Below are 19,015 nucleotides of genomic sequence, written 5' to 3'. Positions count from 1 at the left end.
TATAAAAACAGTTACATAGAAACTAGTAATGAATGAAAATGAGTAAAATGAAGTGTTAAAGGTTAGTACTATTAGTGGAGCAGCAGCACGCACAATCATGTGTGCTTACGGACTGTATCCCTTGCAGACTGTATTGATATATATTGATATATAATGTAGGAAGCAGAATATTAATAACAGAAAGAAAGAACCCTTTTGTGTGAATGAGTGTAAATGGGGGAGGGAGGTTTTTTGGGTTGGTGCACTAATTGTAAGTGTATCTTGTGTTTTTTATGGGGATTTAATAAAAACAAAAAAAAACCCGATACAGATAATTTCCGATATTACATTTTAACGCATTTATCGGCCGATAATATCGGCAGGCCGATATTATCGGACATCCCTAGTTATTTATTTACCAAATTTGTAAACAATGGCTTTATCCTTTTAACATTGGGAACACTATAATAATTCTGCCCACGTTAATCAACATTAAACTGCCTCAAGTTGTTGCTCAGATTAAATAAATTGACAAAATGTTTCTTTTACATATAAAAAGTGCAACATTAAACAGTTTCAAGTCAACTCGTCATGCTTAATTTATTACAGCATTTGGAAAGCCTGGAGTTGATTTTTAATTATGTAAATGTTATATTTTTATTAGGGATAAATGCGTTAAAATGTAATATCGGAAATTATCGGTATCGTTTTTTTTATTATCGGTAACGTTTTTGTTGTTGTTTTTTTTTTAAATTAAATCAACATAAAAAACACAAGATACACTTACAATTAATGCACCAACCCAAAAAACCTCCCTCCTCATTCGCACAAAAGGGTTGTTTCTTTCTGTTATTAATATTCTGCTTCCTACATTATATATCAATATATATCAATACAGTCTGCAAGGAATACAGTCCGTAAGCACACATGATTGTGCGTGCTGCTGCTCCACTAATAGTACTAACCTTTAACAGTTAATGTTACTCATTTTCATTCATTACTAGTTTCTATGTAACTGTTTTTATATTGTTTTACTTTCTTTTTTATTCAAGAAAATGTTTTTAATTTATTTATCTTATTTTATTTTATAATTTTTTTTTAAAAGTACCTTATCTTCACCATACCTGGTTGTCCAAATTAGACATAATAATGTGTTAATTCCACAACTGCATATATCGGTTGATATCGGTATCGGTAATTAAAGAGTTGGACAATATCGGAATATCGGATATCGGCAAAAAGCCATTATCGGACATCCCTAATTTTTATCAACATGTGATAGCAGGGACCCTGCCATTCAAAACTAGGCTGCTACATTACTAATGATTAATGTAACTATAGCTGAAAAAATAGTACAATAGCAATAGGAGAGACTATTCATCCCTGAACACCATGGAGTTCATGTAGGCTTAATGATTCACTTACATTATTATATCAACTATCAGAGACAGAAACTCTTCATTTAACATAATGTCCTTTTTTGCTGCTTCAACACAGCTCAATCAACACAGAAAAGGGTAAAGTGAAATAACAGACAGACAGGGCTTTGCTGTCCGTAACACACACGCACACACACCGCAAAATGAGCGAATTAGCCTTCACCTCAAGCCAGGACTGCGAGCGAGCTGAAGCTCATAGTGATGTTACTAGTAGTTGACTGGGAGGTGTTTATTATCATTTGGGGAGAGTCCGCAGCCTGATGATTACCTGCTAAACTAAGCACTGACTGCATGCGCTCTGAATACGCACTTCTGATTGGCTGTTACCGCTCTGTATGTAACCAATCAGATGGTTGTGTGGGTGGTTAAGACTTGTTAAGACTTTAGCTTAGGCGGCTACTTTAAATGTTCGTGTGGAAACTCGTTCGGTACACCTCCGAACCGAACCGAACCCCCCGTACCGAAACGGTTCAATCCAAATACACGTACCGTTACACCCCTCCGGGACACAGCATCACAATATCGTTTGACCCATCTTAATGTTTGATATCCAGAGCTCCTCATATTGCTCGCATCAAATGTTAATTTTGTGTGTTCCCACAGAAAACTGGGCCCAGACCCGAATGTTCCGTCCCAACCTCTGGTCTCCTCTCCGTCACAGCCTTCCTCTGAGGGCTCAGAAAGAACGCCACTACGCCGGGCAGGTAACATTTCAGAAAACTCTTGCATTCTGTTTAAAGACCTACTGAAATGATTTTTTTTAAATTCAAACGGTGATAGCAGATCCATTCTATGTGTCATACTTGATCATTTCGTGATATTGCCATATTTTTGCTGAAAGGATTTAGTAGAGAACATCGACGATAAAGTTCGCAGATAAAAAAAGCCTTGCCTGTACCGGAAGTAGCGTGACGTCACAGGTTGAAAGGCTCCTCACATTTCCCCATTGTTTACACCAGCAGCGAGAGAGATTCAAACCGAGAAAGCGACGATTACCCCATTAATTTGAGCCAGGATGAAAGATTCGTGGATGAGGAATGTGAGAGTGAAGGACTAGAGTGCAGTGCAGGACGTATCTTTTTTCGCTCTGACCGTAACTTAGGTACAAGCTGGCTCATTGGATTCCACACTCTCTCCTTTTTCTATTGTGGATCACGGATTTGTATTTTAAACCACCTGGGATACTATATCCTCTTGAAAATGAGAGTCGAGAACGCGAAATGGACATTCACAGTGACTTTTATCTCCACGACAATACATCGGCGAAGCACTTTAGCTACTGAGCTAACGTGATAGCAACTGCAGATAGAAACAAAATAAATAAACCCCTGACTGGAAGGATAGACAGAAGATCAACAATACTATTAAACCATGGACATGTAAATACACGGTTAATGCTTTCCAGCCTGGCGAAGCTTAACAATGCTGTTGCTAACGACGCCATTGAAGCTAACTTAGCAACGGGACCTCACAGAGCTATGCTAAAAACATTAGCTATCCACCTACGCCAGCCAGCCCTCATCTGCTCATCAACACCCATGCTCACCTGCGTTCCAGCGATCGACGGCGCGACGAAGGACTTCACCCGATCATAGATGCGGTCGGCGTCGGGTAGCGCGTCTGCTATCCAAGTCAAAGTCCTCCTGGTTGTGTTGCTGCAGCCAGCCGCTAATACACCGATCCCCCCTGCAACTTTCTTCTTTGCAGTCTTCATTGTTCATTAAACAAATTGCAAAAGATTCACCAACACAGATGTCCAGAATACTGTGGAATTTTGAGATGAAAACAGAGCTGTTTGTTTTGGATTCAATGGGGTACCAATACTTCTGTTTAGCTAGTGACGTCACACGCATACGTCATCATACATAGACGTTTTCAGACGGATATTTCCCGGGAAGTTTAAAATGTCACTTTATAAGTTAACCCGGCCGTATTGGCATGTGTTGCAATGTTAAGATTTCATCATTGATATATAAACTATCAGACTGCGTGGTCGCTAGTAGTGGCTTTCAGTAGCCAACACATGCCAATACGGCCGGGTTAACTTATAAAGTGACATTTGAAACTTCCCAGGAAACTTCCGCTTGAAAACGTGGCGGTATGATGACGTATGCGCGTGACGTCACGAGGGCAATCCAATCCAATCCAATCCACTTTATTTATATAGCACATTTACACAACAAGAATGTTTCCAAAGTGCTGCACAGCCATGTTAAAAACAATATTAAAAACAATATTAAAAACTATATTAAAAACAATATTAAAAACAATATTATGCTACACCATTGACTGAATAAAAACAAAGAATAAATGAATAGAAAACCAATACAGAGACAATATAAAAAATAAATATGATTAAAAACGATTTTAAAGGGTAAAACCAATTAAAACAGTAAAATAGACATCAAAATTTATAACCCTGACCCTAACCACACAGGACAACAGAGGACAGAAGACCACACAACTCACGTAGTGTTAAAAGCCAAAGAATAAAAGTGGGTCTTTAGACGAGACTTAAAACACTCCACTGTGGAAGCAGTTTGAACATGGAGGGGCAGAGTGTTCCAGAGTTTAGGGCCGACCACAGAGAAGGCCCTGTCTCCCCTGGTTTTGAGTCTCGTCCTGGGCACCACGAGCTGGAGCTGGCTCTCGGACCTCAGAGCGTGCGCAGGAGTGTAAATTTGGATGAGGTCCGAGATATACTGAGGTGCCAGTCCATGTAAAGCTTTAAAAACAAACAGCAAGGATTTAAAATCAATTCTAAAATGAACAGGGAGCCAGTGCAAACTCCGAAGAATTGGGGTTATATGCTCACGTTTCCTGGCCCCTGTTAAAAGTCGTGCTGCCGCGTTCTGGACTAACTGCAACCGGGAGAGAACTTTTTGGCTAATGCCAGCATAAAGTGCATTGCAGTAGTCTAGGCGACTTACTACAAGGGAAGTGTTTGGACCCAATTCAAATACCTCTGTTTTCTTCGACAAAATTCCACAGTATTCTGGACATCTGTGTTGGTGAATCTTTTGCAATTTGTTTAATGGACAATGGAGACTGCAAAGAAGAAAGTTGTAGGTGCGATCGGTGTATTAGCGGTTGGCTGCAGCAACACAACCAGGAGGTTGTGTTGTGTTTTGAGCAGGATAGCAGACGCACTACAGTGAGTAAGCCCGCCGCCGCATCTAAGTTAGCTTCTGTTTTTTTAGCTTCGCCAAGCTGAATATTATTAACCGTGTATTTACATGTTCATGGTTTAATAGTATTTTTGATCTTCTGTCTATCCATCCAGTCAGGGTTTTTTTAAAATTGAGTTTCTATCTGCATTTGAGACTGCTATGCTATCACGTTGGCTACGTAGCTAGGTTAGCTTCTATTTTTTTAGCTTCGAAAAGCTGAATATTATTAATCGTGTATTTACATGTTCATGGTTTAATAGTATTTTTGATCTTCTGTCTATCCATCCAGTCAGGGTTTTTTTTTTATTTAGTTTGTATTTGCATTTGAGACTGCTATGCTATCACGTTGGCTACGTTGCTAGGTTAGCTTCTATTTTTTTAGCTTCGAAAAGCTGAATATTATTAATCGTGTATTTACATGTTCATGGTTTAATAGTATTTTTGATCTTCTGTCTATCCATCCAGTCAGGGTTTTTTTTTATTTAGTTTCTTTCTGCATTTCAGACTGCTATGCTATCACGTTGGCTACGTAGCTAGGTTAGCTTCTATTTTTTTTAGCTTCGCCAAGCTGAATATTATTAATCGTGTATTTACATGTTCATGGTTTAATAGTATTTTTGATCTTCTGTCTATCCATCCAGTCAGGGTTTTTTTAAAATGTAGTTTGTATCTGCATTTGAGACTGCTATGCTATCACGTTGGCTACGTAGCTAGGTTAGCTTCTTTTTTTTTTAGCTTCACAAAGCTGAATATTATTAATCGTGTATTTACATGTTCAGTCACTTTGAATGTCCATTTCAAGAGGATATAGTATCCGAGGTGGTTTAAAATACAAATCCGTGATCTACAATAGAAAAAGGAGAGAGTGTGGAATCCAATGAGCCAGCTTGTACCTAAGTTACGGTCAGAGCGGAAAAAGATACGTCCTGCACTGCACTCTAGTCCTTCACTCTCACGTTCCTCATCCACAAATCTTTCAACCTCGCTCAAATTAATGGGGTAATCGTCGCTTTCTCGGTCCGAATCTCTCTCGCTCCATTGTAAACAACGGGGAATTGTGAGGAATACTAGCTCCTGTGACGTCACGCTACTTCCGCTACAGGCAAGGCTTTTTTTTATCAGCGAGCAAAAGTTGCGAACTTTATCGTCGATGTTCTCTACTAAATCCTTTCAGCAAAAATATGGCAATATCGCAAAATGATCAAGTATGACACATAGAATGGATCTGCTATTCCCGTTTAAATAAAAAAAATTCATTTCAGTAGGCCTTTAATACACAACAATATCACTGAAGTCAAACATACTGCAACTCACCTCCGTATTGTTGACTTTGTCAGCGTCTGAGCCCAATCTGAAAGTCAAGCACAAGCTCAAGAAGCATCTCAACACCCGAAAGAGCCCGCTCACCCGCAAAGAGAGCGCCCCGCCCACTGTCAGACACAGAGTACCTGATACACTGGGTAACGGACGCCTCAATTACTGCTATATGTGAATATTTCTAATACATTTGGACTAATTCCTTCCCTCCTGTCCCAGTAGACTCCTCACCCAGCAGCAGCAGCACTCCAGCCTCAGGCTGCAGCTCGCCTAATGACACTTTTCCCAATGAAAACGGGCTGCTGCCATCTGCAGGCGGACTCTCGCATGAGGTGAACATACTCCACAACTTAGGAAGCCTTCATTCAGTCCTGGTCAAAAGTAAAGAACATCATGTCATGGCTGTCTTGACTTTACAATCATTTTTACAACTCTTATTTTTTTGTGATGTAGTGATTGGAGCACATACTTGTTGCTCACAAAAAACATTCATGAAGTTTGCTTCTTTTATGAATTCATTATGGCTCTACTGAAAAATGGGCAAAAGTATACATACAGCAATGTTAATATTTGCTTCCTTGGCAAGTTGACCTGCAATAAGGCGCTTTTGGTAGCCATCCACAAGCTTCTGCTTGACCACTTGACCACAAAATTGGTGCAGTTCAGCTAAATGTGTTGCTTTTCTGACATGGACTTGTTTCTTCAGCATTGTCCACACGCTTAAGTCGGGACTTTGGGTAAAAACCTTCATTCTAGCCTGATTTAGCCATTCCTTTACCACTTTACCACAGAACTTTCCTCCAGAAGGTCTTATCTTTGTCCATGTGATGTCAGATGAAACAAAAACGTCTAGTCCAGGGGTGTCCAAACTTTTTCCACTGAGGGCCACGCATGGAAAAAATTTAAGCATACGGGGGCCATTTTGATATTTTTCATTTTCAAACCATAACAAAATATATAGATTTTTTTTTTTTTTACCTTTAGGGCCCCCGGGGACCAATCAAGGGTCTCAGTCATTAAAATGTTAAAAATAAGTCAAGTTATTATTATTATAGATGTCCGATATATGCGTTAAAATGTAATATCGGAAATTATCGGTATCAGTTTTTTTATTATCGGTATCGTTTTTTTTGTTGTTGTTGTTGTTGTTTTTTTTATTAAATCCACATAAAAAACACAAGATACACTTACAATTAGTGCACCAACCCAAAAAACCTCCCTCCCCCATTCACACTCATTCACACAAAAGGGTTGTTTCTTTCTGTTATCAATATTCTGCTTCCTACATTATATATCAATATATATCAATACAGTCTGCAAGGGATACAGTCCGTAAGCACACATGATTGTGCGTGCTGCTGCTCCACTAATAGTACTAACCTTTAACACTTCATTTTACTCATTTTCATTCATTACTAGTTTCTATGTAACTGTTTTTATATTGTTGTACTTTCTTTTTTATTCAAGAAAATGTCTTTAATTTATTTATCTTATTTTACTAATTTTTTTAAAAAGTACCTTATCTTCACCATACCTGGTTGTCCAAATTAGGCATAATAATGTGTTAATTCCACGACTGTATATATCGGTTGATATCGGTATCGGTAATTAAAGAGTTGGACAATATCGGAATATCGGATATCGGCAAAAAGCCATTATCGGACATCCCTAATTATTATTGTTTTTTTTTTACAGTATATCTATATATCAACTTCAGGTTGATATCAAGTAAAAAAACAACAGGTTTTATGCCTTTTCTGTCAAAGACAACTTTGTTTTTTATAGTAAAACTGAAATATGCAGTATTTAGTAATTAGAGCCCTAAAAGATCAATAATGCAGGACACCATTGATTTTAATTCTGTAATATTTTTGAGTAATCACAGTGAAAAATTAAATAAAATCCTACTAAATATATTTGGGATCCAAAAGGTCTCCCACTCATAAAGTGATACATTTTTATTAGTTGTTTTTTTTACTTTTCACACTTAAATTACAAGATCAACTTCAGATATATCTGTCCATTTTACGTTTGAACTATTATTTTGTTTGTTTTATGCTCTTTTGTCGAATAAAACTTTGATGTTTTTATATGGCAACCACACAATATATGCAATATTTTGTTAAATGTTTTAAGTAGGGATGTCCGATAATGGCTTTTTGCCGATATCCGATATGCCGATATTGTCCAACTCTTTAATTACCGATACTGATATCAACCGATACCGATATCAACCGATATATGCAGTCGTGGAATTAACACATTATTATGCCTAATTTGGACAACCAGGTATGGTGAAGATAAGGTACTTTTTAAAAAAATGAATAAAATAAAATAAGATAACTAAATTAAAAACATTTTCTTGAATAAAAAAGAAAGTAAAACAATATAAAAACAGTTACATAGAAACTAGTAATGAATGAAAATGAGTAAAATTAACTGTTAAAGGTTAGTGGAGCAGCAGCACGCACAATCATGTGTGCTTACGGACTGTATCCCTTGCAGACTGTATTGATATATATTGATATATAATGTAGGAACCAGAATATTAATAACAGAAAGAAACAACCCTTTTGTGTGAATGAGTGTAAATGGGGGAGGGAGGTTTTTTGGGTTGGTGCACTAATTGTAAGTGTATCTTGTGTTTTTTATGTGGATTTAATTAAAAATAAAAGGAAAAAAAAGAAGAAAAAAAAAGATACTGATAATAAAAAAAACCGATACCGATAATTTCCGATAATACATTTTAACGCATTTATCGGCCGATAATATCGGCAGACCGATATTATCGGACATCTCTAGTTTTAAGTAATAATTCATTGTAACATAGATTTTTGTCTTCTTTTTTTCTTTTTTTTTCTCGAACAATGGCAAAAAAAATAAAAAGAAAAAAAACCAGCCTGCATGGCAGCTTTTGTCAACATTGCAACTTTTTCTCATTAGATTTCACCTCATTACACTTTTTTAAAATGTTTTTTTTAAATTTTTGCAATACTATCGATTTTGCAATTTTTGCAGAATGTGTGGGGGGCCGGTAAACGATTAGCTGCGGGCCACAAATGGCCCCCGGGCCGCACTTTGGACACCTCTGGTCTAGTCTCTTACGTGAATGAGCTAAATAATATTATTAGATATTTTACGCTAATGTGTTAATCATTTCACACATAAGTCGCTCCTGAGTATAAGTCGCACCAAACTATGAAAAAAACTGCCACTTATAGTCTGAAAAATACGGTATATTCATACTTGAGATTAGAGATGTCCGATAATATCGGTCTGCCGATATTATCGGCCGATAAATGCGTTAAAATGTAATATCGGAAATTATCGTTTTTTTATTATCAGTATCATTTTTTTTAAATTTATTTTTTTTTATTTTTTATTAAATCCACATAAAAAACACAAGATACACTTACAATTAGTGCACCAACCCAAAAAACCTCCCTCCCCCATTTACACTCATTCACACAAAAGGGTTGTTTCTTTCTGTTATTAATATTCTGCTTCCTACATTATATATCAATATATATCAATACAGTCTGCAAGGGATACAGTCCGTAAGCACACATGATTGTGCGTGCTGCTGCTCCACTAATAGTACTAACCTTTAACACTTCTTTTTACTCATTTTCATTAATTACTAGTTTCTATGTAACTGTTTTTATATTGTTTTACTTTCTTTTTTATTCAAGAAAATGTTTTTAATTTATTTATCTTATTTTACTAATTTTTTTAAAAAGTACCTTATCTTCACCATACATGGTTGTCCAAATTAGGCATAATAATGTGTTAATTCCACGACTGTATATATCGGTTGATATCGGTATCGGTTGATATCGGTATCGGTAATTAAAGAGTTGGACAATATCGGAATATCGGATATCGGCAAAAAGCCATTATCGGACATCCCTAATTATTATTGTTTTTTACAGTATATCTATATATCAGGTTGATATCAAGTAAAAAAAAAACAACAGGTTTTATTTATGCCTTTTCTGTCAAAGACAACTTTGTTTTTTATAGTAAATTGAAATATGCAGTATTTAGTAATTAGAGATCAATAATGCAGGACACCATTGATTTTAATTATGTAATATTTTTGAGTAATCACAGTGAAAAGTTCAATAAAATCCCACTAAATATATTTGGGACCCAAAAGGTCTCCCACTCATAAAGTGATAAATTTTTATTAGTTTGTTTTTTTTACTTTTCACACTTAAATTACAAGATCAACTTCAGATATATCTGTCCATTTTACATTTTAACTATTATTTTGTTTGTTTTATGCTCTTTTGTCAAATAAAACTTTGATGTTTTTATATGGCAACCACACAATATATGCAATATTTTGTGAATATTTTTTAAGTAATAATTCATTTTAACATAGATTTTTTGTCTTTTTTTTTTTTTTGAGAAATGGCAAAAAAAATTAAAATAAACAAAGACAAAAGAAATAAAAAACAGCCTGCATGGCAGCTTTTGTGTCAACATTAGAGATGTCGATAATATCGGCAGGCCGATACATGCGTTAAAATGTAATATCGGACATTATCGGTATCGGTTTTTTTATTATCGGTATCAGGTTTTTTTTTGTTTTTTTTTAATTAAATCCACATAAAAAACACAAGATACACTTACAATTAGTGCACCGACCCAAAAAACCTCCCTCCCCCATTTACACTCATTCACACAAAAGGGTTGTTTCTTTCTGTTATTAATATTGTGGTTCCTACATTATATATCAATATATATCAATACAGTCTGCAAGGGATACAGTCCGTAAGCACACATGATTGTGCGTGCTGCTGCTCCACTAATAGTACTAACCTTTAACACTTCATTTTACTCATTTTCATTAATTACTACTTTCTATGTAACTGTTTTTATATTGTTTTACTTTCTTTTTTATTCAAGAAAATGTTTTTAATTTATTTATTTTATTTTATTTTATTCATTTTTTAAAAAAGTACCTTATCTTCACCATAGCTGGTTGTCCAAATTAGGCATAATAATGTGTTAATTCCACGACTGTATATATCGGTTGATATCGGTATCGGTTGATATCGGTATCGGTAATTAAAGAGTCGGATATCGGCAAAAAGCCATTATCGGACATCCCTACTTGAGATGCATTTTAGTAGAGAATGTTACTTTCCATAAAAATGTGCATATATTGTGTATTACATGAATTGGGTGTGCATTTTTCTGCTGTTTGATTCACATTCATAATTCACATTCACATCTTCCAGGAAGCCAGTTTTTTGATGTGAGGGCTGGGAAAAGCAAAGCGTTTCAAAGAAGCACATATTTTAGGAACACTCGCCTCATGTGCATGGATTGTGTCCTGGCTCCTGACGCTCATGAGTAATGAAATGTTTAATGCAGCGGCACACTAGCCCGTCGGCTCTTCATACATAATTGATTTAATCACAAACAAGTCTAAAAACATAGCAACCGGTTTCACACCTGCTGTGTGCTTTATGCTATTCATGAGGTTTAAAGCTACAACATCTCATTAGGTTCATGTTCAGAGCTCTCTATTAACTTTTAGGAGTATGACATTTGGGTGTATATTAGGGCTGCAGCTAACGATTTATTTGATCATCGATTAATATGTCGATTATTACTTCGATTAATCGATTAATAATCGGATAAAAGAGACAAACTACATTTCTATCCTTTCCAGTATTTTATTGGAAAAAAACCAGCATACTGGCACCATACTTATTTTGATTATTGTTTCTCAGCTGTTTGTACATGTTGCAGTTTATAAATTAAGGTTTATTTAAAAAAAAAAAAAAATTTTTTTTTTTTTTTTTTTTTTTAAAAGCTTCTGCGCATGCGCATAGCATAGATCCAACGAATCGATGACTAAATTAATCGACAACTATTTTTATAATCGATTTTAATCGATTTAATCGATTAGTTGTTGCAGCCCTAGTGTATAGTATTTTTTTAATCCGGACAAGTAACTCCATCTTTGGCATTTCCAGGCACAGAAGCTGCTGCTCAGAGACGGCACGCTGGCTAACTTCACCATCCAGAGTCCTTCCACCCTGCCCACCATCACACTGGGACTACCAGCCAATGCCAGGGTACAAACACGCGGCAATATTTTCACCAGCATATACGTTATTTTGTTATTATAGGCCACCAGAGGAGTAGCCAGACTAATAATTGTGCTAAAATAACTTTAAAAAAAATCAAAATATTCAAGCCAGACTGATAATCACACTAAAATACCTTGAATAATAAATAAATACATCCATTTCCTTTGTTACATTGCAAAAAGTCAGTGTTTAAAAACAAGAAAAAATGAGGGGTATTTTATTTGAACTAAGCAAAATTATCTGCCAATAGAACAAGAACATTTGGCTTGTCAAGACTTTCCAAAACAAGTAAAATGAGCTAACCTCAATGAAGCCAAGAATACCTTAAAATAAGTATAATCTCGTTAATAACAACTGTACTACTATATGAGTACCTATTTTCTATTGTTTCATTGAAAATAAAACAGCAAAGTCCATTTGGCTGTTTTAATTATGAGACACAATTGTGTCAAAGTCATGATTTTTTTTTTTCATGCTTGAAATAAGAAATGATGACTTTAAAAAAGTAGTTTTCTACTTGTGAGTGTTGATGCAACAGTTGATATTCTAGTTTCAAGCATGTTTTACTCAATATAGCTCATCAAATCTCAGCTACAAGCTGTAATATCTTACTGAGATCATTTAGGACCAAAACACTTAAAACAAGTAAAACACTCTAACATAAAATCTGCTTAGTGAGAAGAATGATCTTATCAGACAGAAAATAAGCAAATATCACCTTATTTGAGATATTTCATCTTACTTACATTTCACTTTTTGCAGTGTAGAATTCAGTACCAATAATATTTTTTAGGTAAAGTGGAAAGTTATTTTTACAATGCAGAATTAAAAAAAATGAAATGTACTTCATATATCTTATATGTATATTTTGATCTGTTTAATTTGTTTTGTTTATAAAGTTACTCTAGGTGTGGTAACTTTATATCACTGGGTTTTTTTTTTTTTTTCCAATTACACCTCACTATAATGTATTCTATTTACATTATTGGTTTCTACGGAGCCCCTAATGTCAGGGGTGGGCAATTAATTTTTACCGGGGGCCGCATGAGCAACCCGAGCACTGCTGGAGGGCCACATCGACAATATTTCAATTAAATTTTGCTCAATATTATTTTTGATATATACCGTAAGATAAATAATAATAATAATAATAATAATTAATAATAATAGTAATACTTCAACATAGTGTGTGTAACAGCATTCCATGACTAATATAAATAAATTAACATTAATAATAAATGACAGTAAAATAAGCACACGTATGACTGAGGAGTCATAGTGTAACTTTGTGTGGTGTTTGAGTTGTCCGACTTTTTGTGTGGCCATAAACGCACCAGTGGTTTAGTGCTATGCGTGTTGGTGACAGATGACAAGTTGGTTTTGGCCTGGTTTGTACGGCAGAAAATGACTAGTTTTTCCAGATAGAATTGTTTTACTCATGTTTTTGGTGTGGTTATGTCCGAATATAAACAGTTTTGCTCAATAAAGTGATGGATATAATTCCTGTCCTCAAAGCATCTCGATAGACGTTACAATAATTGAACGGTGTTCAATTGAACGGTGTTGACCAACACCGTTAGGGCCGCTTGTTGTCACTGTCACTCAAAGTTGCATTGCAAAATTACATAGAATAAATATGTTTATTTTGTTTAGAATTCAGATGGGATTTGATTTGGTGCGCGGCATATACTTGCTGCGCGCAAAGGACGTTTGAGCAGTGCGCAATTGCGCAGGCGCGCACCTTAGAGGGAACGTTGCTTGGCAGTCCATGTCTTGTTGAAAACACGCCATTCCTCATCAACTTTTCTCTTTTTAGCGTCTCGGGTGTAAAGCGTGCATCACTTGTCGCTGCATGTGCACCTTCACTCACAGGTTACACATGGACACACGCCCATAAATAATACTTTTCAAAATAAAAGCAGCACAGTTGTATTGCGCGCACGACATAGATGTTTTTTCAACTTTACAGCAGCTGTTCACATTCACTCACAACCACGCACACGCATACGTCCACACGGAAGTAATACAAATAACGATTTTCAAAACAAAAGCAGCACCGTTGTATTGCACACTCGACATAGATACTTTTTTAAATGTATTTTGTAATTTATAATTGGCCTCACGCGGGCCGGACAGGGACGCACAAAGGGCCGGATGTGGCCCGCGGGCCGCGGAATGCCCAGGTCTGCCCTAAAGGGACATAGGGGCAAAAAAAATGTAAATTATTTTTTAATTTTTGAAAAAATTTTTACACATGTATCTCATGCGCACGAGAAACTTTTTATAAATTATAAAACGAGATACATGTTTAAAAAAAATATATATATATATATAATTTTTTTGAGAAACTACGGTGTCTCGTGATCACGAGAAAGTTTCTCGTGATCACGAGATACATGTCTAAAAAAAAATTATATATATATATATATATATATATATATATATATATATATATATATTTTTTTTTATAACTTTATAAAAAGTTTCTCGTGTGCAGGAGATACATGTCTAAAAAAAAATTATATATATATATATATATATATATATATATATTTTTTTTTTTATAACTTTATAAAAAGTTTCTCGTGTGCAGGAGAAACATGTCTAAAAAAAAATTATATATATATATATATATATATATATATATTTTTTTATAACTTTATAAAAAGTTTCTCGTGTGCAGGAGATACATGTCTAAAAAAAAAATTATATATATATATATATATATATATATATATATATATATATATATATATATATATATATATATATATATATATATATTTATAACTTTATAAAAAGTTTCTCGTGTGCAGGAGATACATGTCTAAAAAAAAATTATATATATATATATATATATATATATATATATTTTTATTTTATAACTTTATAAAAAGTTTCTCGTGTGCAGGAGATACATGTCTAAAAAAAAATTATATATATATATATATATATATATATATATATATATATATATATATATATATATATATATATATATATATATATATATATATTTTTTATAACTTTATAAAAAGTTTTTCGTGTGCAGGAGATACATGTCTAAAAAAAAATTATATATATATATATATATATATATATATATATATATTTTTTTATAACTTTATAAAAAGTTTCTCGTGTGCAGGAGATACATGTCTAAAAAAAAATTATATATATATATATATATATATATATATATATATATATATATATATATATATATATATATATATATATATATATATATATATATATATATATATATTTTTTTATAACTTTATAAAAAGTTTCTCGTGTGCAGGAGATACATGTCTAAAAAAAAATTATATATATATATATATATATATATATATATATATATATTTTTTTATAACTTTATAAAAAGTTTCTCGTGTGCAGGAGATACATGTCTAAAAAAAATTATATATATATATATATATATATATATATATATATATATATATATATATATATATATTTTAAAACTTTATAAAAAGTTTTTCGTGTGCAGGAGATACATGTCTAAAAAAAAATTATATATATATATATATATATATATATATATATATATATTTTTTTATAACTTTATAAAAAGTTTCTCGTGTGCAGGAGATACATGTCTAAAAAAAAATTATATATATATATATATTTTTTTTTATAACTTTATAAAAAGTTTCTCGTGCGCACGAGATACATGTATAAAAAAAAATAATAATAATAATATACCGTTGTCATAAAAAATAAAATTCCCCCATGTCCCTTTCCGTAGGTTTCCACTGTAAAGTAAAGTGCTGTTTTTTTGCTCTACTACTAGACAGTATAACTTCATAATAATATTAATTTATAATGCTATTTGATAAAACACAGTCAGAAAATACACAAAAAGAGGGAAAACGTGTGTAAACTAGTGATACTTACGGTTAGAGATGTCCGATAATATCCGACTGACGATATTATCGGCCGATAAATGGTTTAAAATGTGATATCGGAAATGATCGGTATCGGTTTCAAATAGTAAAATGTATGACTTTTCCAAACGCTGCTGTGTACACGGACGTAGCGAGAAGTACAGAGCACCAATAAACCTTAAAGGCACTGCCTTTGCGTGCCGGCCCAGTCACATAATATCTACGGCTTTTCATACACACACAAGTGAATGCAAATCAAACTTGGTCAACAGCCATACAGGTCACACTGAGGGTGTCCGTATAAACAACTTTAACACTGTTACAAATATGTGAACCCACACCAAACAAGAATGACAAACACATTTCGGGAGAACATCCGCACCGTAACACAACATAAACGCAACACAACAAATACCCAGAACCCCTGGCAGCACTAACTCTTCCGGGACGCTACAAAATGGCCCTTATATTTATTACTTATTATTTATTATTTGACTGTGTTAATATTGTGTGCAGGTTGAAGGAGAGCTGTCCCCTCTGAAAGTGGGTGGAGTGCCCATGGTCGCAGCCGGGACCCCACAGGTGTGGTTGCCCCTGAGCAGAGAGGATCAGCTCAGCCCTCGCCTCCCTGTTATCATCCTGGAGCCCTCCGGACTGGTGCATGCTCCGCTCCTCTCTGGTGAGACACCTACATGTAGTCTTTACTGATCTAGTCCTGCTTCTTTATTACACTATATATTACTACATCTAGTCTTTACTGATCTAGTCCTGCTTCTTTATTACACTATATATTACTACATCTAGTCTTTACTGATCTAGTCCTGCTTCTTTATTACACTATATATTACTACATCTAGTCTTTACTGATCTAGTCCTGCTTCTTTATTACACTATATATTACTACATCTAGTCTTTACTGATCTAGTCCTGCTTCTTTATTACACTATATATTACTACATCTAGTCTTTACTGATCTAGTCCTGCTTCTTTATGAGCTTGTCGTGATGCTCGGGCTCTAATATTATGGTTCCTTTATTCAACACCTAAAAATCCCACTAAATATATTTGGGATCCAAAAGGTCTCCCACTCATAAAGTGATACATTTTTATTAGTTGTTTTTTTTTACTTTTCACACTTAAATTACAAGATCAACTTCAGATATATCTGTCCATTTTACATTTGAACTATTATTTTGTTTGTTTTATGCTCTTTTGTCAAATAAAACTTTGATGTTTTTATATGGCAACCACACAATATATGCCTGCCGATATTATCGGTCGATATATGCGTTAAAATGTAATATCGGAAATTATCGGTATCGTTTTTTTTTATTATCGGTATCGTTTTTTAATTTTTTATTTTTTTATTTTTTATTTTTTATTAAATCAACATAAAAAACACAAGATACACTTACAATTAGTACACCAACCCAAAAAACCTCCCTCCCCCATTTACACTCATTCACACAAAAGGGTTGTTTCTTTCTGTTATTAATATTCTGCTTCCTACATTATATATCAATATATATCAATACAGTCTGCAAGGGATACAGTCCGTAAGCACACATGATTGTGCGTGCTGCTGCTCCACTAATAGTACTAACCTTTAACAGTTAATTTTACTAATTTTCATTCATTACTAGTTTCTATGTAACTGTTTTTATATTGTTGTACTTTCTTTTTTATTCAAGAAAATGTTTTTAATGTATTTATCTTATTTTACTAATTTTTTTAAAAAGTACCTTATCTTCACCATACCTGGTTGTCCAAATTAGGCATAATAATGTGTTAATTCCACGACTGCATATATCGGTTGATATCGGTATCGGTAATTAAAGAGTTGGACAATATCGGAATATCGGATATCGGCAAAAAGCCATTATCGGACATCCCTAGTCTCAGTCATTAAAACGTTAAAAATAAGTCAAATTATTATTATTATTTTTTATTTAACGCTTACAGTAAATCTCTATACCAACTCCAGGTTGATAAAAAGTAAGGTTTGGGGAAAAGTTTTATGGCTTTTCTGTCAAAGACAACTTTGTTTTTTATAGCAAAAACTGGAAATATGCAGTATTTAGTAATTAGAGCCTTAAAAGATCAATAATGCAGGACACCATTGATTTTAATTCTTTAATATTTTTGAGAAATCAGTGAAAATATTAATAAAATCCCACTAAATATATTTGGGATCCAAAAGGTCCCCCACTCATAAAGTGATACATTTTTATTAGGTTTTTTTTACTTTCAAAAAAATAAAAAAAATAAATAAAATAAAGTGATACATTTTTATTAATTTTTTTTTACTTTCAAAAAAATAAAAAAAATAAAAAAATAAATAAAATAAAGTGATACATTTTTATTAGGTTTTTTTTACTTTCAAAAAAATGAAAAAAATAAATAAAATAAAGTGATACATTTTTATTAGTTTTTTTTTACTTTCAAAAAAATAAAAAATAAAAAAATATATATAAAATAAAGTGATACATTTTTATTAGGTTTTTTTTACTTTCAAAAAAATAAAAAAAATTAAAAAAATAAATATATAAATAAAATAAAGTGATACATTTTTATTAGGTTTCTTTTACTTTTAAAACTTAAGTTACGAGATCAACTTCAGATATATCTGTCCATTTTACGTTTGAACTATTATTTTGTTTGTTTTATGCTCTTTTGTCAAAGAAATCTTTGATGTTTTTAGATTATATATTTTTCCCACATATAAAACATTTTAAAGTGACATTTTTGAAGTAATAATTCATTATAACATGGCAAAAAAAGAAAGAAAAATAAAGAAAGACAAAAGAAAAAAAAACAGCCTGCATGGCAGCTTTGTGTCAACATTGCACATTTTCTCGTTAGATTTCACCTCATTCCACTTTTTTAAATGTTTTTTTTTAATTTTTGCAATACTATCAATTTTTAAACTTTTGCTGAATGTGTGGCGGGCCGGTAAACAATTAGCTGGGGGCCGCAAATGGCCCCCGGGCCACACTTTGGACACCCCTGGCATAGTGTAAGCCAGTCTTTTTCAACCTTTTTTGAGCCAAGGCACATTTTTTGCGTTGAAAAAATCATTAAAAAGGAAA

The 19,015-nt window shown here is 33.4% G+C and overlaps 1 protein-coding gene across 2 annotated transcripts in view; it reads left to right on the top strand.

The window, feature by feature from the left end:
- LOC133653268 (histone deacetylase 7-like) overlaps positions 1-19,015 on the top strand; it is a 103,981-nt gene that overhangs the window by 12,735 nt on the left and 72,231 nt on the right. For both annotated transcript variants that reach the window (XM_062052362.1, XM_062052361.1), the window contains exons 4-8: positions 2,022-2,122; positions 5,926-6,048; positions 6,128-6,237; positions 11,899-12,000; positions 16,443-16,605. In XM_062052362.1, coding sequence (XP_061908346.1) covers positions 2,022-2,122; positions 5,926-6,048; positions 6,128-6,237; positions 11,899-12,000; positions 16,443-16,605 — 599 coding nt within the window. The remainder of the gene's footprint in view (positions 1-2,021; positions 2,123-5,925; positions 6,049-6,127; positions 6,238-11,898; positions 12,001-16,442; positions 16,606-19,015) is intronic.

This window comes from Entelurus aequoreus, linkage group LG07 (assembly GCF_033978785.1).
Source record: "Entelurus aequoreus isolate RoL-2023_Sb linkage group LG07, RoL_Eaeq_v1.1, whole genome shotgun sequence".
Classification (NCBI taxonomy): Eukaryota; Metazoa; Chordata; class Actinopteri; order Syngnathiformes; family Syngnathidae; genus Entelurus; species Entelurus aequoreus.
The sequence above is the reverse complement of the archived record's forward strand: the minus strand, read 5'-3'. Positions and strand labels throughout refer to the sequence as shown.